A 19,199-nucleotide genomic window follows, 5' to 3' on the forward strand; every position below is an offset into this window, starting at 1 on the left:
TGATTTTGATAATCAATTGCTCTCACAGCCCCCCCCATAAATCTTAATTAAATGCACATTTAATTCACATAAAGTTGCCAAATTTGCTTGTACATTTCTGTCCTGCTGTTTGCCTCAGGCAGATGTCTGTGTATGTGCAAGGTGAAGTCTGTTTATCAGACAGCCTGAAACCAGAATATGGTTCGCCAAGGCGGAGCAGTAACAGCAACACTCCTCTCCCATGGTCCCACGTGGAGATCCCAGCACATCCCTGCTTCCCGCTGCTAGAGCTGCTCAAACACAAGTGCTTTGTGAACATCGCTCTGCAGGGTCCTGCCCTGGCTGTTGGCTGTGCTGGGGTTTGTGGTGATGCACTGGATGTGATCCTGTATAGCCTGCTCGTGGTAGCGCTGCCTTGGCAGGGGGTTGGACCAGATGATTTCCAGGGGCCCTTTCCAACCATAATGATTCTGTGCGGGCAGCAGAAGCAACCGTAGGAAACTACACCAGGAGAAACCCGGCTTGCCCAAGGCACACACATGGGTGTGCTCTTGGAGGGGCAGGGAGGAGAGATGCGACTGCGGAAACCCATGCAGAGGCTTTCAGCAGCGCTGGCCTGGCATGGGAGCTGAGGTCCTGTTGGGCTTGGTTGAGTCCTGACCACCCTTTACCCAGCAGCAATGACTTCAAGCCTTAGTGCTACTGGTTGGGTCGGGGGGGGGGAAGAAGCAGGGACATGCAGGGAGAAGGTGACTGGCTGATGCTAGTCATCAGCTGGGCTCTGTGTGTTGTAGGGACCACATTAGTAGTGTGCTTCACAGGGAGGGCTGGGCTTCTTGTCCAGGGCTCTGGAGGTGCTGGTGATGCGGGCCCATGCTGGGGGACCTGGCAGGAGCATGGCAAACTGCCTTCCATGATGTGGGGTTTCATCCATTGTGTGCACTTATTGGGTACTGAGCCCCACAGCTACAGGGACTGATGCTCTTTGGGGTGCAGCACCTCCATCCCTGCTGCCTTTGCTGAGAGCATCAGCTTGGGCTGTTATGATCTTGGTGATGGGGGCTGCACTAGGGGAGCCATAAAAGAAACGATGAAGCTGTTTGAATTGCTGGGAAGATGTCTCTATGAAGATCTCCTCCTGAGCCTGGCTGGAGCCCAGCCTGCTAATTATTGTGGTAGGGGAAATACACAAACATACAGATGGCAAGGAGAACAAAAACTGCTGTCTTTTAATATTGAAACTCAGTTTCCATCCAACTGAAACTGACACAAGGCAGAAGCTAAACACTAATAGCTTTGGGTGAACACCTCAGCAGCCTGTGCAGGAGCTCTTAGAGGTGTGGCGGAGCACAGAATGGGGTCTGCCTTTCCCAGGGCATAGGATGGAAGGGAGCCCATGGCAGCTGCTGGTGGCGGAGCAGGGAAGCCAGGCTGTGGTGATGACTGGCTACGCATACCTGTGTGAGCACACACCTACGTGATAGGAGCCAGCCATGGGCAGGGCTTCAGCTGCCAAAAGCCCCAGAGTGGCTCTGCATCGGGGGTGACCTGTGAGTGCTCTGTCCCAGGGACTCCTTAGTGCATCCCTGCATTGCAGAGGGAAAGCTTCCTCCTTCTCAACCCACCTTTAATCTCTGCTAGATGGCTCGGAGCCTCAGATGTGGTCATCTCCACTGTCACTGCTGTTGGCTGCAGCCCATCATGCTCAAGGGTGCTGCTGATAGGGGAGCATCCCCTTGGCGGTATCTTTCTGTTGACCCTTGCAGTGCGGAGCGGCTGTGCTCTTCATAACTTGTACAAGACACTTTATCACACGGGGTTTTACCCTGGGGGTAGGCGTTGAGGATGGGATCCGTGAGACCATCACAACCAGCACAAGGTGTTTCCTAGCACCATCCTGAGGAGCCCATGGGTCAGTGTCTGCTTGTCCTGCAGTGCTTGTGGTGCCTGTAACCTGTCAGTGGCCCTGGGGCTCCCTGGCATGGTGCTGTCCCCCACTGCACCCCACTGCCTGCACAGCCCTGGTGCCTGCTGTGCTCCCCTCTGCCACTTGTGCATGGCCAGATGAGCTCCGTGGGGGGTGGGCACAATCTTTTTATGACCACTTAAAGGTTCCAGTTGGTACCTTTAACAGAATTAGAGCGGGATCACAGTAGATTAAGAAAAGCAGTAAACACCCTCTGTGCTGTGTGGTACTTGGCTGCAGGGTCCTGTTGTGGGATGGTCTGTGTGAGTTGGCTGCAGGTGTCCATTTTGTGTCTTCCAGCCCCATGCTTTGCAGGCAGTGGGATGGTTCAGCAGGGCTCCAAGGGGATGAATTTGTGCTGCAGCCCTGGGCTGTGTTGCCCCCCTCCCAGGAGCACAGCTGAGGAGATCCCAGTTGTTTTAGAAAGCACCTTCCCAGGATATCAGAGTGGATACAGGAATTTGGAGCCTGCCGGTGAAGCTCCCCATGGTGTCCTGCCCCCGGCCCTGAGCTGTAATTCATCCCCTGGAATGGGCCTGGCTGGGGTCGGCTGGTCTTGAGCCTCCTGTCCCTCTGAGCACGCGTTGATATCATCGAGATTGCTCTGTAACATATCCGTCTTCCATGCATCCTATTTATGGGGAGATTGTCCCCTCTGTGACGCCGGGGCTTGCTTTGCCAGCTGTCACCTCCAGTCCAAATTCCCATTTCATTGCATTAATATCTATACAGTGTCTCTGGATGGAGATTTGATTTCAGTTCCCTCCCTGGAGTAGAAGGAGTTAAAAATAGCAAATCCAACACCCCTCATTCCCTGGCGATGACGCAGTCACTCAGGTTGGAGTTACAATGCTAGCATGAATGTGGTTTAAAATAAAACAAGTGAGTGCACTGCACTCTGCAGAATAGGAGAACAAGCTCCAGTGACATGGAGTCGTCCTCTGGTCTTCTAACCTCTGCCTGCAAAAGGCAAGAATTCCTCTTCCTTGCAGTGCTTGTATTGGCCAGATAAATGATGCTATGCACAGAGTGATTAGTGGAGTAATACAGGAGGTATTCAGCCCATCAGGGAATCAACTGATTGCAGAAGAAAGCAGACAGAAATTAGCTCAGTGCATTATGGTTTGGGCTGCCTTTCTGGAGCATCACACACAGACCACCTTGCCAAGTATCGGCCGGATGGAGTGATGGGGGCAGAGGTGCTGGGCTCAGCAGCACTGTGCTGGGTGCAGGCTGACCCCATGGATCCTCTCCAGAAGTAGATACCAGGCTATGCAAGCAACAGTCTGCTGCAAGGTGGCAGGTTGCCAGCCTGGCTCCATCTCTTCTAACAAGGCTGTTTCTCTGATCTGGCATGGAAAATCCTAAATCCCCACATTTTTCACTCTCCAGACACTGCCCTAGTTTAAAAATGCTGGCTCCTGGCTTGCTTTGTAATATTTTAAATATAGCATCCTTTATGTTATTGATGCATGCACCATATGTTTTGAAAACTGCAACGAAATCCATTGGGCTTGTGGGTGGAGGTTAAAGGGAAAAAGCATTTCCATACGGGAAGCCGCAAATACAAAACACAGCAGCAAACAGAAAATCCTGCCATGCCTCAGCCAGGAATAAGCTCCTTTCTGTCCTGGCTGTCTCCAGCAAGCTCGTGTGCGTGTGAGGAGCGAGGCTCAATGTTTCCATTGTGTCAGCTCCTGTCCCGGACACCCTGGCACTGACTCCACAGCCCCCTCCAAGGCTCAGCAGGAGATGCCACCATGTCGGAGCCCATCTGATGACAGCTCCTTTGCCCTCTCTTTTCCTCAGGAAGCCCCATTGCTGCTTTTGGTTTTGGGGGGTTTTGTTGGGTTTGGGGGTAGTTTTGTTGGTTGGGACAGATCCCTCCTGCTAAAGCTCACCCAGGCTGCTGCATCCCTGGCTGCTGGCCGCGGGTGGGCTTTGGCAGGGAGGAGAGAGTCCCCCTGTGCTCCCACACAGCACTGCCTGCGTCCCGGCACTGAACACAGACTCTATTGAGGAGGGAATTTGGCCTCGGCAAAATGATGAGCTAATGGTTTTCATCTCCTGGCCAGGACCTCGAGTTTAGTCTCTTCTACCACGCACATCTGGCACCCCTTGACTCCAAGACCCAAAGGCATCCTCTCCCATGGACCCTTAAAAGCTGTCCAGCCTGGTTAGAGCAGGAAATAGCATCGTGTGGGCTGGGGCTGGGTTCAGCCCCCAGCCAAGGCGTGCTCTCCCTGTGTTCTCGCTGCGTGAGCTGTTTGTAGCTCACCCACTTGTCACGCATCATGAATAAGATCTGGGGGAGGAGATGGGCTCTGGCCAGTGCCTGGCTGCCTCCCTCGAGACCACCCAGGTCCCTTCCTCAGCCAGCATCACCCCAGGGGAGCAAGGGGAGAAGCTGGAGTGGCCCAAAGCTCCTGCTGGGGGTGGCAGCCCTGGTTGGACCCCACACTTGGAGGATGTGTGGGATGCGGTGGCCATGTGTACTGAGGGAGGGGAATGTCACAGGATGCTGGAGGAGGGGATGTGGAGAAAGCTTTTGTATTTGCTCTGCAGCATCTCACTGCAGTGGAGATTCAGGGCTGGGGCTGTGTCACCCCATGGGGCACACATGCACTGGGGATGGCAGGGTCCAGCAGCAGAGCAGGGGGCTGCTACAGAGGTGTCCTCTGTGGAACGTGGTCTGAGGTGGTTGTCCTGCACCTGGGATCCACAGAGGGCCACCCGCAGCAGCCATGTGTCTCTGTGACTGCGCAGGTTGGGTTCGTGCTCCCTGTCCCAGGGTAGTCCCCAGCCTTGCTTTGGGCCGCAGGCAGCGCTCAAGCCATGGATGTGTGATGTGTCTGTGTGCAGGATGCACTCATCTGCCTCACACCCCCTTGCTCGTACACAATTTAGTTGTATCTGTAACAGCTTGGGCAAGACTCTTATTAAGCTGAACCAGATGTAAGGATGAAATCCCATCTTCAGCCTCTCAGCAGGGATCCCTCCTCGCCTGTCTCAAATAAACCTTTCTGCAGCCCAAAAAGCTGATCTCGGAGCGTGCTGCACATCTGCTGGCAAGGCAGCGGCTGGTGGGAGCGGTGGCAAACGCTGTCAGTGGGAGCAGCCCCGGCTGCATGTGGCAGGCAGGGGATGCCTCCGGCTGTGGATCGGGGCTGGGATGCTGCAGAGAGGTGCAAGAGGGCAGGAGCATGTTTGCTGGCTCTGACCATGCCCCTTGTCATTGAGTTTGTGTGTAGAAGGGGGGTTTGTGCAGTGCTGTAGGAGTCTGGTATTGTCTCTCCTGGAAGGAGCCATGAGGCTCTGGATCTGAAGGGCTGTGACCTCCATGGTGCAGGGCTGGGATGCGCAGCACAAAGCCAGGGGCTCTCCACAGCTCCTGCTGGCTCCTGTATCCCTGCATCACTGTGGGCTTTGCTTCTGCTGCTTATTGCTTCATCAGACCTTCTAAATTGAGCCTGACCCTCTGAATCAAAAGGCAGTCCCTCAAGAGGGACCTGTTCTGGCTTTCTGGGCCCAGATCCAGCATCTTAGCTGATCTGAGTAAGGACTAGATTGCATGTATGCAGGCATCTGCTTGGAGCATCCGAGTGCATGTGTCCCCCGTGTTGGTAGCGCACCTCTGTCGTCATCTGCTGGGGTGAGAGGGAGAGGGAAGAGCTCTGGGCAGTGCATATGCTCTGGGTTCATCCCCTGGGGATGCCTGCTTGCTGTCTGCATCCTCCTTCTCTCCTTCAGCTCACACACACGTGCCCCTCGCGCGCTCTCCCCCATGGCTTCACTGCTCTGTTTTTCTTGAAAGCAAAGCAAATCAATAGTTGTCTGCACTCCCAGGCAGCTCCACGCAGCTCCCCAGCCCCACACCAAGCACCAAAACCACGACCCGAGCTTGGAGTGAAAGTGCCTCTTGTGCCAGGGACCTCAGTGTGGCTGTGGGGAGCTCAGTGGAACTGGGATCTGGTCTTGCAGTGATGCCTCAGGGCCCTGCATGCTTGCTCATGGTGACAGAGCAGCTCTGATGTGGTCCCCTCAGCCCCTGCTGCAAATGATACCTGTGTCAGCTGGGGTACTTTCCTGGCCAGGCTGCACTTGTAGGGAGACCCAGCAGAGCTGGCAGCACAGTTTACCTTGTAGTCGTTAGGGGATGGAGATGCTTATCCCACATGCTGCGGGAAGCATCTCACTTCCTAGCACTGCTAGTCCCAAGTCGCTGGTGACTTCATAGCACTGCAGTGGATCTGGATAGCATTTGGACAGCCAAATACTGGGGAGCTGCATCACCAGGGAGTCATCCTGCTCACCTCAGAAGTATGCTTGGCACTGCCATGGTCCTTGCTGGTGCTCCACTGAACCTGTGCTCTGGCAACCAAGAGCCTCAGCCACCTCTGGGCATTACAGCCAGGGCTGGCCATGCAATGCCTGCCACTTCCCAGCTTCACTATGGGGAAGCTCCCCCTTCACCGGGCTGGTCTGGGACTCCTTCAGGAGCCAGATCTTGTGTCAGAACTCCAGGGCTGTGAACAGCTAATGTCCTTGCAATGACTTTAAGAGGAAGAAGGAAAGTAGCAGCTTGGCTTGCAGAGGTGCGGAGCATCCTTGCTGCTGCTGGGGAATGGGCAGAGGGGGATGCTCACGGCTGTTCCGATGGAGCCACCCCAGAACAGGACCCAGGACTCTGGCTCCTGGAATTGCCATGCTGTCCCCTTCTGTTTCAGCATCACTCCTTGCTCCGGGCTCACTGCAGCTCCTGCCCTCGGCAGCCGTGCATTTCAGCCATTATTAATTAAAATGCAATCTACCCTTTCTCTTCCTCTCCCCGAGACACCAAGAACTGCTAAAATATTCTCAGGGATAATAGGGAGGGGAGTTAAATGGGAGCTGTGAAATTTGAGCTGTGCCTTTTGGAGATTTATTGCCATTCCTAGAGCCTGCGATTCCCTGTTGAGTGCTACATCTCCAGCCCCATGCTGGGTGGAAATACCGTGCCTGCCTGCAAGACTGGGCACGCCGTTAAGATGTACATGCAGCTGCGGCACGGTCGGCCTCAGTGCAGATATAGTGCACCAGGTGCTGTGGAATCTCTTTTCCATGAGCCACTGCAGGGGCTGAACTCCCCATCTCTGCCCTATGTGGTTATTTGCAACATGCGGTGTCAGCTCTAGGATGCAGCCTGCGGTCCCTATGGGACAGGCACTCTGGGTGTGATACTGCATGTTGAGATGAGAACAGTATTGCTTATGGAGGGCAGTGCTGGTGGGCAGTTCCAAGAGGATTTTGCCTGTAGCTCTGAGCACTGTGCCCAGGAGGCTGACTGTGGAAGGAGCAGCCCCAGCCCTTGCCCTGCCTGTGAGGGGGGATGCTGGATACACAGCCTTCCTTCTCCCACATCTCCCAGGCCTTCCATCCCTCCTGCAAATTGCTGCTGGGAATGAGAACATGTGCAAGGGGTCTGAGCAAAGGGAGCATGGTGGCAGGGGTCTGAGCATCCCACAGATGCTCAGCAGGATGAAATGGGAGGAACTGCCTGGTGCTGTCTGTTCATCATTGCAAAAAATACCCAGATCTCGGCTGCATCCCAGTTAGGGGCCAGGTTGGGCCTGGCATGGGGAGGCAGCAGCCACCCTCCCTTGGGGGTCCTGCTCACACCCCATTTGGGGGTCTGTGTAGCCCAGAGCTCTGCTGGAAGGGGCTTCCGTGATGCCTGCAGACAGGCAAATGTGCCAGCACCAGGCATCCTGCCTGTGACTGCAGTTCAAGGAGATCTTGTTGCCATGACAAGCTGTACAAGTGTTATCTGGGAAAAAAGACCCCGGCAACAGTTGTTGGTGATGGGGGAAAAGCAGCCGGTGCAGAGGGCACATCCATACATACCATGCCAGCCGTGCAGTCATGTGGCTGCAAGAACAAGGTGTTCACCCGCGCATGCTGAACTCCTAACATGCATTACCTTCCAGTGTTACATCCCCAAGGCCTGCTGCCTTGCTCCAGCCCCTCCTGAGCTCCGTGCCCCTCAAGCTCCCACACACAGGGGTGCACAGCCATGGTGCTGGTCCCTCACTGTTCTCTAGTCTGTGCACAGCCATCCCAGGAAAGGGAGGATGTTAGTGAAGCTCTTGAGAGATGCCAGCCCTGCGTTGCCGTGATCGCATGGCAATGCAGGCTTGTGCCCCCCAAGCCCTCCTCTTCTTCATTTATTCAATATCAGGGGCTGGTGAGTAAAGATTAAACTCTAAAGGATGGTTCTGCTGTTAAATACCCCAGTGCCCTGAGTGGGTGCTGCTGCTGGGGTGAGAACATCAGCAGTGAGGGGTGCAGCCCAGCTCCAGGCACCCACCCCATGGCACAGAGCAGCATGGGGCTGGGAATGCCCTTTAGCCTGTGGCAGGGTGCTCGTGCTCCTCGTTTACCTGAAGAGTGGCAAAAGGACCTGCTTCCTGGACAGTGCTCTGGGCATGACTGCTGCAACGCTGAGGATGCCACGCACTGGTTTGTTCCCTGTGGTGCTCCCTGGCTGTACCAGGCAGGATGGTTGGGGTTGTTGGCTCAATGTGCTCCCTGCCTCGCCAGCCCAGGGCATAGCTGTCAGGCTAGGGAGGTTTGTGAGCACTACACAAGGGTTCCTGTTGTCCCGCTGCTGTGTGCTGAGGTCTTCGCACCTCCCTGCAGCTGCAGGAGCTCAGAGAGCAGCTCCTTCCTCGAGAATCTGTAAGGATCACAACTGCTTTCAGCAAAGCAGGGGCATGCGGGGCCCTGGATGCGCCAGGGGAGGTGCAACTGCTGCAGCCTCGGCTGGCAGCGGGGTCTTGGGTTTCCCCTGGTGCAGCCCTGCCTGCTCCAGGGAAGCAAACATCCTGCGGGCAGGCAGGGCAGCAGCGCGGTCAGCGCAGGGAGACAATCGCTGCTTCCTCAGCTCTCTCACTGGGAGAACAGTTTCCATGAACGCAGCCAGCAGCAAACTCTGCTCCATGGGCAGGGCCCTCACCGTTCACTGCTGCAGCTTTTCCCCTTTTGCCTTCTATCCTCTTTCTCTCCTCCTTCTTTCCTTCCCTCTTTACCCTTGTCCTTTGTCTCTCCTGTGTTTTTTTGATCTCCTTGCATACCAGCAGCAGTGTGTGTCCTCCCACGGTCCAGCTCCCACCCCAGCACATGGTTCTGCCATGCCTTTGCTGTTAGCATGAGGCTTTGGCACCCATTTGGGCACCTTCCCACGCCGCTGGCCAACCGCAGCAACTGCCACCACTTAAGCGTGTGACAGTGACAGTTTGCTGCCTCCTACCAGTTCCAGCTTGACATGAGCTCTGGGGAACTCCCCAGCATGGGGGAAGCCCCCCAGCACTGCCTGCTTTGCTTCCCAGCATGGTGCTGGGAGCGTGGGGAGCAGAGCAATAGGAGAGGCTGGTTGTGCCCACTCCATCCCTCTGCATGGGCGATACTGCCCATGTGGTGCAAAGCACAGTGCTGTCAGCTCTCTGTGCTGAGCCCACAGCCCTGACCCATCCTTCCCTCCTGTCATCCCACCGAGGCAGGGCCTGAGCCTTTGAGCATCCTGAGGTGAGGTTCAAATCCACAGTGAGCTCCAGGATACAGGGGTGGAACAGGATCAGGGTGCATTTGAGCTCATTGAGTCTGCTGCAGGGTTTCTCTGGCTGCCAGTCCTCCTAGGAGAGGTTGTGGAGCATAGATGGGCTGGGCAGTGGCACATGGGGAGTAGTGAGGGTGCTGCAGGGTGGGAGCATGGGGCTGGCACCTCTGCCCTGCACCCTTGACCTATCTCTGCACAGAAGGGGCTTGCACAGACATCAGCTGCAGTTATCCTCTGTGATACCCAGCCATGCTCGTTCAGGTCCTCCCTGCAATACCCAGCTAAAGAGGACTCCTCCCTGTTCCATGTGATGCCAGATGCGTCCCCACCCCGGTATCCCCACCCCAGCATCCCCACCCCAGCATTCCGCTTCCCAGCATCCCTGTCCCAGCATCCCCATGCCAGCTGTGTCCTGCTGCCGCAGCCTCTCCCACGCTGGCTCTGCTGCTCAGCTCCAGTGGCTGCCATCCTCTCAGCACCCACACTTTGTCTGTGTCCTGTGTCATGCCAGGGAAGGGGATGTGGTGCAGGAGTGACAGCAGTGAGGGGCAAGGGGACAGCATGAGGCAGGTGGAAGCAGTAATTGGTCATGATCTAATTAGGGAAGCCAAGGGCTCGATTAGGAGCTGTGTCGCTGTGGAGGGGTTTTAGCTGTAAGTCACAGATGGCTCTGCTTGTGAACTGCAGTGGTAGAGGAGAGGCTGGCATGGACTTGCCAGGGGCTTGTAATGCTGCCTGCACAATGCTCAGTGCTGATGAACGGGACTGTTTCCTCATGGCTTGGAAATACCTCAGTGCCTGGTCTGCATAATGAGGTTGGTCCCCCTTGCTCCCAGCCACACTGCCTCGCTCCGTGCCAGTACCCATCACAGCCCACTGCTGTGCTGCACATGTGGGGACAGCAACAGATGCGATGCGAACATCAGGAGGAGCAGCTGGAGCTACTCCAAGCTCAAACTGTCCCACAGCAGATCCATGGTACCTGCCCTCAGTCCCTGCCTTTATTGGGAGCACCCGACCTGCCCCAGTTTAAAACCATAAATATTAAGTAAGGAACCATGTGACATTTCTGGCTTTTACTTAAGGAAAAGATCAGAACAGAAAATATTGTGACCAAAAGTAAATACGTAATTTTCTCCTTGATTAAAATGACTTTTATCTGCGGAAGCTGGATGGAAAGCAGTGGCCAGCTGCCTGAGCACTGCCATGGCCTTGCAGATGTCACAGCACATGTCAGATGTGCCCCAGGAGCTGAGCATCCTGACTGCTGGCCCCTTCCTTTATCTCAGGAGCTATTTGGCTGATCTTCAGCTGGGCCATCGGCACTGGCATGGCAGGGTGCACGTGCCCACATTGTGTCCCCAGCCCACCAACCCACTGCCAGCAGCCCCCAGCACCTTTCCCCATCATCACCACCACAGCCCGGCAGCCACACAGCTGGAGCAGGCTCATTCCCGCATGTCAGGGTCGGAGGCAGCCCCACAGGACTCCTGGCTGCAGCTCTCCCACACCTGCCTGCTGCACCGGCATCATTTGGCTCCAATCCCATCTTTCCCTTCCTCCCCAAGGGGTTTTTATGGCTGTGGCTGAGCTGTTTGGCCGCTGCAGGACAGCAGGCAGGAGCCCTCAGGCCTGCTGATGATGAGAAACCCATATCCCACGGCTGCTGGAGCTTCCACCCTTCCTCCTGGCCACCCTTGGGGCACAGCACAGCTCCTGAAGGGGAAATCCTTGCCCTTGGGGCTCGGAGTTGGCTGGGTCACCCTGCATCCCTGCTGCAGCAGGGGGATTTGGGGTGCTGGCTCCCAGCACCTCTTTCTCCCTGCATCCCAGTGGGGTTTCTTTTGCACCCCCTCACTCTCCACCCCCAGCCCAGCACATTGTGTCCCATCAGCCGTGCTTCATCCCAGCCTCTCCTTCAGCCTCCAGTGCTTCCAGCAAAATTCCTTTCTGGCCAGTCATTGCCGCCTCTCGGCCTCGACGCCTCCGGGGCCGGCACACACTGATGGGGCTGGGCTTCCTCTTCCTGAGCTGCTGCAGCCCCCACCATGCTCTCAGCCTGCTCCTCACCTTCGACCATTGCCATGGCATCAGCCTTCCCTAGGGACACAAGGGCAGGGGGTCTGCCAGCCCAGCCTACCTCGGTGCCCAGCGGGGTGCCCAGCTTCCATCATCCTTGCCAACAGAGCCGCATCCCATGTATGGCATCCCTGTGCATGGAGATGAGGGTGAGAGGATGATTTACAGCCGCACTTGAGGCAGGGGATGCGCAGAGGATGACTGTGGTCAATTGCTCACTGCAGGGAGCAGGGAGAAGTGGGAGGCAGCGGCTGCTGGAAGAGGGTTCAGCCCTATGGAGGTGTGAGGACTCCTGATGGCGTCATCTGCCCTGACACGCTGCTGCTGCTGCTCCCCCTCACCTCCCAGCATCCATCCCAACTGCCAGGCACATCTCCAGCACCCATGAAGCTGGATCCCATGCTGACACCCACAGCACCCAGCAAGGACACCTCCCCTATGTACAGCCTGCACCCACTTGCTCACATCTCACTGCACGTGCTCAGCCCCCGGCACCCACCCAACTCAGCTTCCCACAGTGGCAGCACCTCTCGTTATTAATTAAAGTTTGAATGCTTTGCTCTTCCACAGTCTCCTTCACCTGTGGCTCTCCAAGCATTGTACAAATATTAATTACCGGTAATTAATTAAATCAGGCCTCCCCATCCCCCTGTGGAGATGCTGTCTCATAAACATGCTGATAGCAAACAGGGTGTCAGGGCAGACTCTCCCAATTACCTGTTGCTAATGATGCACACTCCACCTGCAGCAGTTTCTACCTGATTGATCTTCTGGAGGGCTGATGGGCTGGGAGGAGGAGATAGGTGGGAAACCAGCAGGACCTGGTCAGATCCCAGTAAGGGATAGTGGATGGTTCTTTATAAATGCCCCTGGGTGTCTTCTTTCAGCTTGTGCTCCTGGAAGCTGGGTCCTGGTTTGCTGCTGGTGGCACATGGAGCTTTCTTTGGAGCCTTTCACCCCTGAGCTGTTTTGGGGGGCTATGCCCTATTACTTGCATTGGTGTTTAGTTGCTATCCCTTTATGATGGGGATCATCTCCCATTAGCTCCATCCTCCTGAAGTGCTCAAAGTGTTTCAGAGGCAGTGTAAGGGTTCAGTGTTCCCCCATCTTGCTGCTCCTCCATGGAGGGCTGGCAGGAAGAGGATAGGAAAGCAAACAAGGCTGTTGACCCTCCTGAAGCAGCAGGTGGGTGCTCTGGGAATGAAGGAGGAAGATTGCCTATGGATGCACAGCAGGAACTTGCAGATTGCTCACTGCAGCGTGGCTGGGAGCATCACTTGGGCAAGGTCCCTCATCCCTCCTGGGGGACAGAGCTCCTCTACACGCTCTTAGGTGTTGCTGGGGCACTGTCTCCCCCCTCCTAGGTCACAGGCTCCCTTGCTTACGTATGGCTGCCACTGTCTGTCCCTAAGCCCATGCAGGGCACGGATCCCTGACCGGAGGTGCCACTGTAATCCGGATCAGTGGGTGATCTGTTGGGTGCGCAGGCAGCCCTGGCTGCACTCGCAGCAGATCAAGCACCACACAGGACATGGGGCATCCCTGCAGGAGACCAGCCCTGGGCAACCTCTTGCACTGGATCGTAGTGCACGAGTGCATTAACTACTGAGCGAAGCCAGCTTAATTCCCACTCTACAAGCAATAGCAGCAGCAAACTGAGGTGAGATTAAGGCATTCTTTGGGCAGCTCCCTCGCCCCCAGTGTATTCCAGCCTGCGAGGCCACTAATGCTACTTACATTATTACTGGATTATTTGGGTGTAATGAGCTTTGCCCCGCTCAGCTGTCCCCCCGCTCAGGGGTGTTGTGATGTGTAATACTTCCTGTGCAGGGCCACGAGGCGGGCAGCTGCCTGCTCACAAACAACCAGAGCCCAGCAACACAATGCGTTAATGTTCCCAGAGCGAAATTCCAGCATGGACCGGAGGTTAATCACAAATCAGGGAGATTTTGGCATAATGCTGAACAAAGCTGGCAGGCGGGAGGGTGACGGTGCCTGAGCCAGGTCCTGACCCATCTCCATGGGTACAAATAAGAGTGACCGTATCAGTTCTGGCTGTGCCAGCAGTGTAAGGCAGCTATAAGCATCTCTTCCATCCTGGCTCCTTTTCCTCTGCCTTCCTTCCCATCAGAGCTACCAGTGCAGGGGCTTGGCGATGTGTTGCTATGGACACCAGGAAGTTTCCCCTGGAGACCAGAAGCCCGGAATAAGGGATGCCTGCATTTTCTGACATTGATTTTTTTTTTCCTTCCCTTTTTTTTATTATTAATGTTTGTGTAAGTGTTGATTAATTCCAGCCTCTCGTCCCACCTCCCTCCTGCTTTTCCCTCCAAGCTTTGTGGATTGCCATGGCTGTGTCCCAGGGCTTGGCTTCTGCTTCATTCTAGGCAAGGGTGTGAGCATGGGGTGTGTGGGAGGAAGCTTCAGTGCTGTAACTCTTGCTCTGCTGGAGACCCTTATAGAAGAGATCCCCCCCTTTATTCCAGACATCCTGTTGGGATCAGGCCTGGGTCCCCCCAGGCTGCTGCAGAGCTCATGGGCTCCCACCAGCAGCAGCCACCACAGGAGGTCCTGTATCCCTCTTCCCTGTGCTTCCCTGCTCCCTTTACAGGTATCCCTCATCATATTTAGGATCTCAAAGTGATTTAGACCTAGTCTAGTTAGTGTGCCTGCTGGTCTGAGCTCCAGGCCTGAATCCCATTTGTAGGTCCTCTGTTAGCACTGCAGTGCCCTTTAGTACCTTGGGTACTTCTGTTGGCCTCTGAGAGCTGCAAGAGTGTGGTCAGGAGGGAAGTCCCAGCAACTCTTGGAAGCTCCCGTTGAGGCTGGAGCCTGAGCTTTGCTGAGGGGCACACAGGAAAGCACCTCAGCTTTCCTTGCAGCCATCAGGTCGGACTGGGAAAAGCAGGATGGAGCTGGAGTCGTCAGGGAGAGTCAGCCCATTTTCCCAGTGCTGCACGTCCCCAGAGCGTGTCCCTGGGCACTTGGCACATGGGATGGGGTTTTACTGTGAGGCAGTCTCAGTGTCACTTTGACTTCTCTTTCTTTGCTTTTGAAGCCAATAATGGGCTGTTTCTGTTCCCTGCCACATGATCTGCCCCCCTGGTGAATGAGGAGCCTCTCTGATGAGTGATCTCCTCTGTCCTGTGTCCTTTCCTCCCTGCTCTGGAGGGAGTTCTCATACCAGGTTTCAATCAGCTGCTTCTCTTGTTCCTGGGAATGCAGTTCAGCACTAGGTCAGAAAGTCTCTGCTCCATTGAAATCCTGTCCTTCACTGCTCGAGCTGCCCAAATTGCATCTCTCTCTCTGACATCTTACACAAGCAAGTCCTTTGGTGCATGGCCCCTGCCTGCAGCAGTTAGCATGGTGTCACCTCCTGCGAGCAGCCCATGCGCTTGCAGGTGGGGCAGGGAAAGAGGAGCTGCTCTTTAAAGCGTGCTCTGTGTGTGGCTGGGGATTGTGCTGGGCAGGAGAAAGACCTCCGGCTCCATGCGGTTCCTCCACTGGAGCGTGGGGTGAAGATGCCGAGCATCAGCCCTTCATGGTGGTCTGCAGAGCTGCTGCAGGAGGTGAGAGTGGAGGTGAGACCCAGCACCCTCTGCAGCAGGAGAAGGTCGGCTCTTCCCACTGCTTCAGGGACCTGTGTTCTCCTGTCCTCCCCTGCAGCCCCCAGCTCAGCACAGAGCCTGCACTTGCCGCGGTGCGGCTCCGGAAGGAACAGTGGGGCTGGAAGTGCTGCTCCTCACCCAGGAGGTGACAGTCCCACCAGGGCCAAATGCTCAATTGCTGTGATGTTTGAAAGCTCCTTGAAAAATTACTTCTTTATCCAGTTCCTACCCAAACAAGTGGAAGCTCCACAAACACAACAGTTCCTTCCCGTGCTGCTGCCAAATCAGTGCTCGCTGGCCTGTGGCTGAGCAGGTCAGCAGCAAGCCAGGACTGCCCGAGAGCTGAGTGGAGCAGAGCCGGAGGGTAGCTGGTCCATGCGTTGTCCTTCTGCACTTGCCTAGGAGACAGGAGAGCATCTGTGGAGCTCTGTGTGGCTTTGAGGTGATGGTGTGGGTGACCTGGTTATGCATGCAGGAACAGGAAGCAGTGCCTGGGCACTTAGGGCTGCAGACCTGTGAGTCAAACAGGTAGTGGTTCTCTTATGGGAACAGGGAAGTCCTGAATCCAGACAGGAATATGCACCCAGCTTGGAGTTCTGTGTGCCAGCACAGTCTCTGCTGTCCTTGCTCTGAGAGATGCCCTGATGTCCGGCACTATGTCGCAGTCACTGGAGGGCTCCTCTGCAGCCACCCGTCTGCGGTCAGTGTGTGTCCCAGATGCTGACAGACCCTTCCTCTCTCTCGCTTCTCTCCTTCCTGCCAGCAGTTCCCTATCAGCAGAACCCCTACACCCCTGGGAGCAGCTCCACCATCATCCAGTGCTACCGCTGCGGGGACACCTGCAAGGGCGAGGTGGTGCGAGTCCAGAGCAACCACTTCCACATCCGCTGCTTCACCTGCCAAGGTAGGAGGATGCTGCCCCAAGAGCTGCTTCCCCCACAGCCTTGGGTGCAGCCTGGAAAGCAAAAGGCTGGGGATAGACATACCTGGACCACTGGGATGTGGTCACACACCCAGGGGTGGCCATGGTGTGGTGCAGGAGGGGAGGTAATGGCATGGGGTTGCAGGGTGCAGGCAGTGTCTCTGTGTGATGGCAGAGCCCCTGTGAACAGGGGTGGCCAAGACCTGGGCACCGTCACTACCCGCGAGCTACCTGAATGTCAACAGCCCACACTGTGCCGGTCCCAGACGTTCCCACAGCCCATCTGGGATCTGGGGGTCCCCATGTCCTTCAGCCTCCTGCCCCCACATCAGGAGGAGGTGATTCCAGCCTGGCTGAGAGGTAGCAAGGTGGGGGAGATGCCCCAAGTGGCTCCTGGTGGGGCTGGGGGTGGGTGATGGATCACTGCCACTCGCACATGGGATGTAACCGAGGCACTATGGGATGCAGATTGCTGCAGCAGGGACACCGCAGCCCACAGGGGCTGGCAGATAGAGAGACTGCTTGAATCCTCCCTGTTGTGCACAGGAGCTGCAGAGCTGTAAAAGCTAACGGCCCAGAGCTGATGCTGAAGGGCTCTTTAGCGCGTTTATTAAAGCAGCAGCTCTCAACCAGGCCAGTGTCTGCTTCTGTAGGTTGTAAAGCATCCCATTATCAGGGCTCTGGGCTTCCAAGCTCCCAGCTCTTTGTGCTAAGCAGGACATAAATCCCCATCCCCTTGGTCGTGCTTTGCTGCTCCTCCCTGGGGAGCAGGGGGTTTGGCTGGAGGGGACTCTTCCCCTGGGCTTTCCCCCCAGGTCTCTAGGAGGAGTGTGGGTCCCAGGTTGCCCTCAGGGCTACCCCATGTGTGCAGGGGCTTTGCTGAGCCCCCTGCCCCTTCCCGGCTTGGACAGGAGGGATAAAGCAGGAGCTGTACATCCAGACAAAGAGCTCAGACAGCCGCCGGCTTCAAAGGGTCCAGGAGCCAGCAGGGAGAGCTTGGCAGCAGTCACTGCCCGATTTCCAAGTGAAAGGGAATAAATAATGAGAGGAAATCCTCCTGTCTCACCTTTGCTCACAGCTTTTACCCCACTGCCACCTCTGGCTGCTGCCAGCTCCCTCACCAGCCCCACTGCTTGTTCCTGACATATCCCTGGGAGCCTGGCACGGCTGGTGCAGCCTTTGGGGATGTGTTATGGCTCCCACAGCAAACAGGCCCAGACCTGCCTTCTTTCTTCTTGCTTCTTCTTCCTGGTGCTGTCCCAGAGCTGGTGGCCTGTCCCTTGTCACTGGCACATAAATGCTGCAGGATGCTTCAGGGAGCAGTGTATGAGGATGCTGGGTTGAGAGAGGAGCTGCATCTCTGCCCCATGGGCCCTGCAGCAGCAGATCCAGCTCTGCCTGGGGAAGGTGGCTGCTGTGCGGGCTGGCCCATGGGAGCAGGTGAGGTGTGCAAGGACAGGACTGAGACCCCTCTGGGGTACCCCATACCCCATTGGGGATGAGGGGTAAAGCAGAGACCAAGATGGGCTGTGCCAGAGGGCACTCAGTTGCTCTGTAGTTTCCCCCTTCCACCTTGTCACCTTGCAGGATGGGTGATGAACATCATACAAAGACCCCAGGACCCCTGTGCCACTCCTGAGGTGCTTTCCAGGGGCTGATGCTCTTGAGGTCTCTCTGTAAATGGCAAAGACGTAGAAGGGAAATGACACTAAGGTCCAGGGCTTGCCACGTCAACTTGGATTACCCTGATGGGCTGTGCACCACCCATGGTTCCCACAGCAGGGAAGGAAGTGAGGTTGAGCTGGTCACCTAAGGAAAAACAAGCAGTGAGAGCATCAACACCAGTTGCTCTCAGGACCTGTTCCCAGCTTCATGTCCAGGTCAGGGAGCAGAGATGGCTCACCATGGAGAAGGCCATGCCCCAGGGCGTGGAGAAGACCTTTCCCAGCTGCCCCATTCTTTGGCAGTTCTGTACTGGGCTTCCTGACACTGTCAATGTCAAACGGAGGGGCTGAACCCACCCGGGTGCCATGGGTCCAGGAGGGGATGTCATGGGCTGTTTGTGGACGGCGAGCGGGAGCTGCAGGGTTTCCCTGTGTGAGCCCCCAGCCCTGGCTGTCCGGGCAGCACCATCCTGCACCCCGCTGCAGCCCAACACTGACATCTTGTGGTGCTGGGCGAAGGCCCCAGCGCGTCCGGTGGGAAGGGAAACCTGAGGTACCTGGAGAAAGCTGAGTCTTCAGGGATGCTGCTGCAGGGGCAGCAAGAGGTGGGCTCAGAGGTGCCCACTGCCCCCTTGACGGTGCATGTCCCCCCTGCAGTGTGCGGCTGCGACCTGGCCCAGTCTGGCTTCTTCTTCAAGAACCAGGAGTACATCTGCACGCACGACTACCAGCAGCTCTATGGGACCCGCTGTGACAGCTGCGGGGACTTCATCACTGGAGAGGTCATCTCAGCCCTGGGCAGGACCTACCACCCCAAGTGCTTCGTCTGCAGCACGTGCAGGTGAGTTCTGCCATCACCAGGGTGCATGGCCCCCTGCAGAAGCACTGTGCACCGAGGACAGGGCTGTTCACTACTCTCGTTCCCTGGTCAGCACCTCAGCAGGGACCTCCTCTGGGTTTTCTTGGTGGAAATGAAATGGCTCTGACCCTTCCCATTGTGCCCAGGAGGCCTGCCATGGTGTTCCTGCCCCAGCTCACGTGCATGCCCACTGCCTCCCTTGGTAGCCCTTGCTCCTCAGCACCATGGGTTTTGCTAGCCCTGGGGAAGGAGCTCACAGGCCGCTTAAAGCACCACATGGAGAGGAGCAGCAGCTCACACCTCTCCACCTCTGCTTGGCTGCAGGAAGCCGTTCCCCATTGGAGACAAGGTCACGTTCAGCGGGAAGGAGTGCGTGTGCCAGAACTGCTCCCACTCCCTCATCAGCACCAAACCCATCAAGATCCATGGGCCCAGCCGTAAGTTGAATGCTCTTGTGTTATGTGATGGTTGCAAGAAGAGACTGTGTGCCCCTTGATGATGCTGGGCTGGGCTCTGGCGCCAGCATGC

At 56.3% G+C, this 19,199-nt stretch overlaps 1 protein-coding gene across 3 annotated transcripts in view; it reads left to right on the forward strand.

Annotated features, from left to right (window-relative positions):
• ABLIM3 (actin binding LIM protein family member 3) overlaps positions 1-19,199 on the forward strand; it is a 50,423-nt gene that overhangs the window by 14,489 nt on the left and 16,735 nt on the right. For all 3 annotated transcript variants that reach the window (XR_013957811.1, XR_013957812.1, XM_080627300.1), the window contains exons 2-4: positions 15,990-16,130; positions 18,470-18,653; positions 18,996-19,108. Coding sequence is in view for 1 of the 3 variants with exons in the window: in XM_080627300.1 (XP_080483426.1) it covers positions 15,990-16,130; positions 18,470-18,653; positions 18,996-19,108 (438 nt within the window). In the remaining 2 variants the exon portion in view is untranslated. The remainder of the gene's footprint in view (positions 1-15,989; positions 16,131-18,469; positions 18,654-18,995; positions 19,109-19,199) is intronic.

This window comes from Psittacula echo, assembly GCF_963264785.1.
Source record: "Psittacula echo genome assembly, chromosome: 11".
NCBI classification, from domain to species: domain Eukaryota; kingdom Metazoa; phylum Chordata; class Aves; order Psittaciformes; family Psittacidae; genus Psittacula; species Psittacula echo.